Raw genomic sequence first — 1864 nt, 5'->3', positions numbered from 1 at the left:
AGTTTTGCTTGAAATGCTTTGATATAATTATTAAGAAAATTGCAGAAAAAACGACCACCCCTCAGTTGACTGAATGAACAACACAAAAAATAAAGTCAAATTTTAACATTCTGGTTACCTTTAATATATTTAGTAAAGGTAGATTTTAACATTCTGGTTACCATACTGGCATAGAACACATTTTCAATACATCAAAGACTCAGAAAGATTATCAATTATTATCTGCATCCCTACTGACCTAATTGGTCTAAAGGGCTTAGTTTGGCAAGAAAAGCAGGAAGGGAAGGGGAAAGAGGAAAAGGAGAGAGACTGGAGGGTAATCAAAGCCCAGGATTCTTTCGAAGTTCAGCAGCATCCAGAGCTGGCCCACAGAATGGGAGTCTGAAGTAGATTGGGCTCTGGCGACCTCAGCAGGACCTAGTTCCCAGTGACACTAGAGTGTCCAGTGAATGAAACCTCAGTTTGTGACACAGGAGTTAGCAGCGTCCAAAGATTCCAGGGTCTGGAAGGAAGAACAAACTTTGGAGAATTTGTTAAACACCATGGACCCAACATGTCCAGCGGCAGCCCAGGAGGGACTCTCATGCAAGACTAGTGACCTGCAAATACCCAAAGCTCTGAAATGTAAATGCGACCAGTCTCAAAGGATCCCCACGCAAGAGCTGTGGGGTAGAAAGGCATCCCCTGGGCTTAGGGGACAGGGCCACAACCACACCCAGAATCCTTGGCGGGTTGCTGGAGCCCAGGGCTGAGCGGGTGAGCGTTGTCCGGCGAGGGTGCATCCACAGGCAGGGGCTGAGCCTCTGGGTCCTGAGCGATGTCTAAGGAAAGCCTCCTCTTAGCCCTGGGGGGAGCAGTTGGCTCCTGAGTCCCCTGTTCCCAAGGCCGACGACGAGGGCCACAGCTTCCAGCTGGGTGGCGATCCGGGGCGGATGGACCTGGGGTCGGCGGCTGGGTCGGGCCGGGCTCCCCGGAGGTGCTGGTGGCCGCAGCCCCGAACTGGGCGGCAGAGCAAGAACCCCGGGCCGACGAGAGGCTCCGGGACACAGCAGGCTCAGGGACTCGCGGGCGGGTCCCACCGCCCGCGGCTACAGGCCCACGGGGGCGCGGAGCGCGGCGGGGCTGGTGGTGCCTCGGGACGAGAGCGGCTCCCCCGGCCGAGAGGATCTCCCTCCAGGCGTTCAGGCCCTGGCTGCCCGGCGCCGTGGGCTGCGTGTGGTCCACCACGGTCCGGTCCTGCCCGCGTTTCCACAGCTCGTAGCGCTCCGGTTGCAGGATGCGCACGAAGGCGTCCATGGAGAAGGCGACCCGGGCCTCCCCGCAGCTGCACTGCGAGGCCACTTTGCCGTAATCGATCCAGCGCGGGGAGGCGAAATTGATGGCTTCCGCGCAGTTGAAGCCATGGTTGAAGCCAGAGTGGTAGCCATAGGGAAACGTGACTATGAACTCTCCAGCCTCCTGAGTGACCCGACCGAAGGGGATGCCGTTGTCCTTGAGGACCGTGGGCGAGATGAGAGCCACCTTGTGCCGCAGGAAGGCCTCACAGCCCCGCGAGCTGCCCGGGAAAAGCTCCCTGGCCAGGCGTTCCAGGCGCCGGCCGTGCTCCGGGGGCACCGCGTACCACGTCTTGGGCTCCCCGAAGTGCAGGTAGTTGATGCTGTAAAGGTCCATGTCCTCCGTGTGCCAGGCGAAGGCGGTCTTCCACATGCCGAAGTACAGGTAGGGGGTGTTGACGCCTTCGATGACCACTCCGCACTCCCGCTCCAGCAGGTCCTGAATGGTTCCCAGGTGTCCAAGGCTCCACTGCTTCGTGTTTCTTTCGAATAAGGAGCCACTGACGTCCGCACCATATACTGGTGAACCA

General features: G+C 58.1%; 1 protein-coding gene across 1 annotated transcript; it reads right to left on the bottom strand.

Moving 5' to 3' along the window:
* Positions 1-641: 641 nt before the first annotated feature.
* LOC112066979 (lysine-specific demethylase 4D-like) lies at positions 642-1791 on the bottom strand. Its single transcript, XM_024131606.3, has one exon. The coding sequence runs from the start codon at positions 1705-1707 to the stop codon at positions 691-693; it is 1017 nt and encodes a 338-aa protein (XP_023987374.1). The 5' UTR covers positions 1708-1791; the 3' UTR covers positions 642-690.
* Between the last annotated feature and the right edge of the window lie 73 nt (positions 1792-1864).

Source organism: Physeter macrocephalus, chromosome 16 (assembly GCF_002837175.3).
Source record: "Physeter macrocephalus isolate SW-GA chromosome 16, ASM283717v5, whole genome shotgun sequence".
Taxonomy (NCBI): domain Eukaryota; kingdom Metazoa; phylum Chordata; class Mammalia; order Artiodactyla; family Physeteridae; genus Physeter; species Physeter macrocephalus.
Note: the sequence above shows the minus strand (reverse complement) of the source record. Positions and strands in the feature narration are given on the sequence as shown.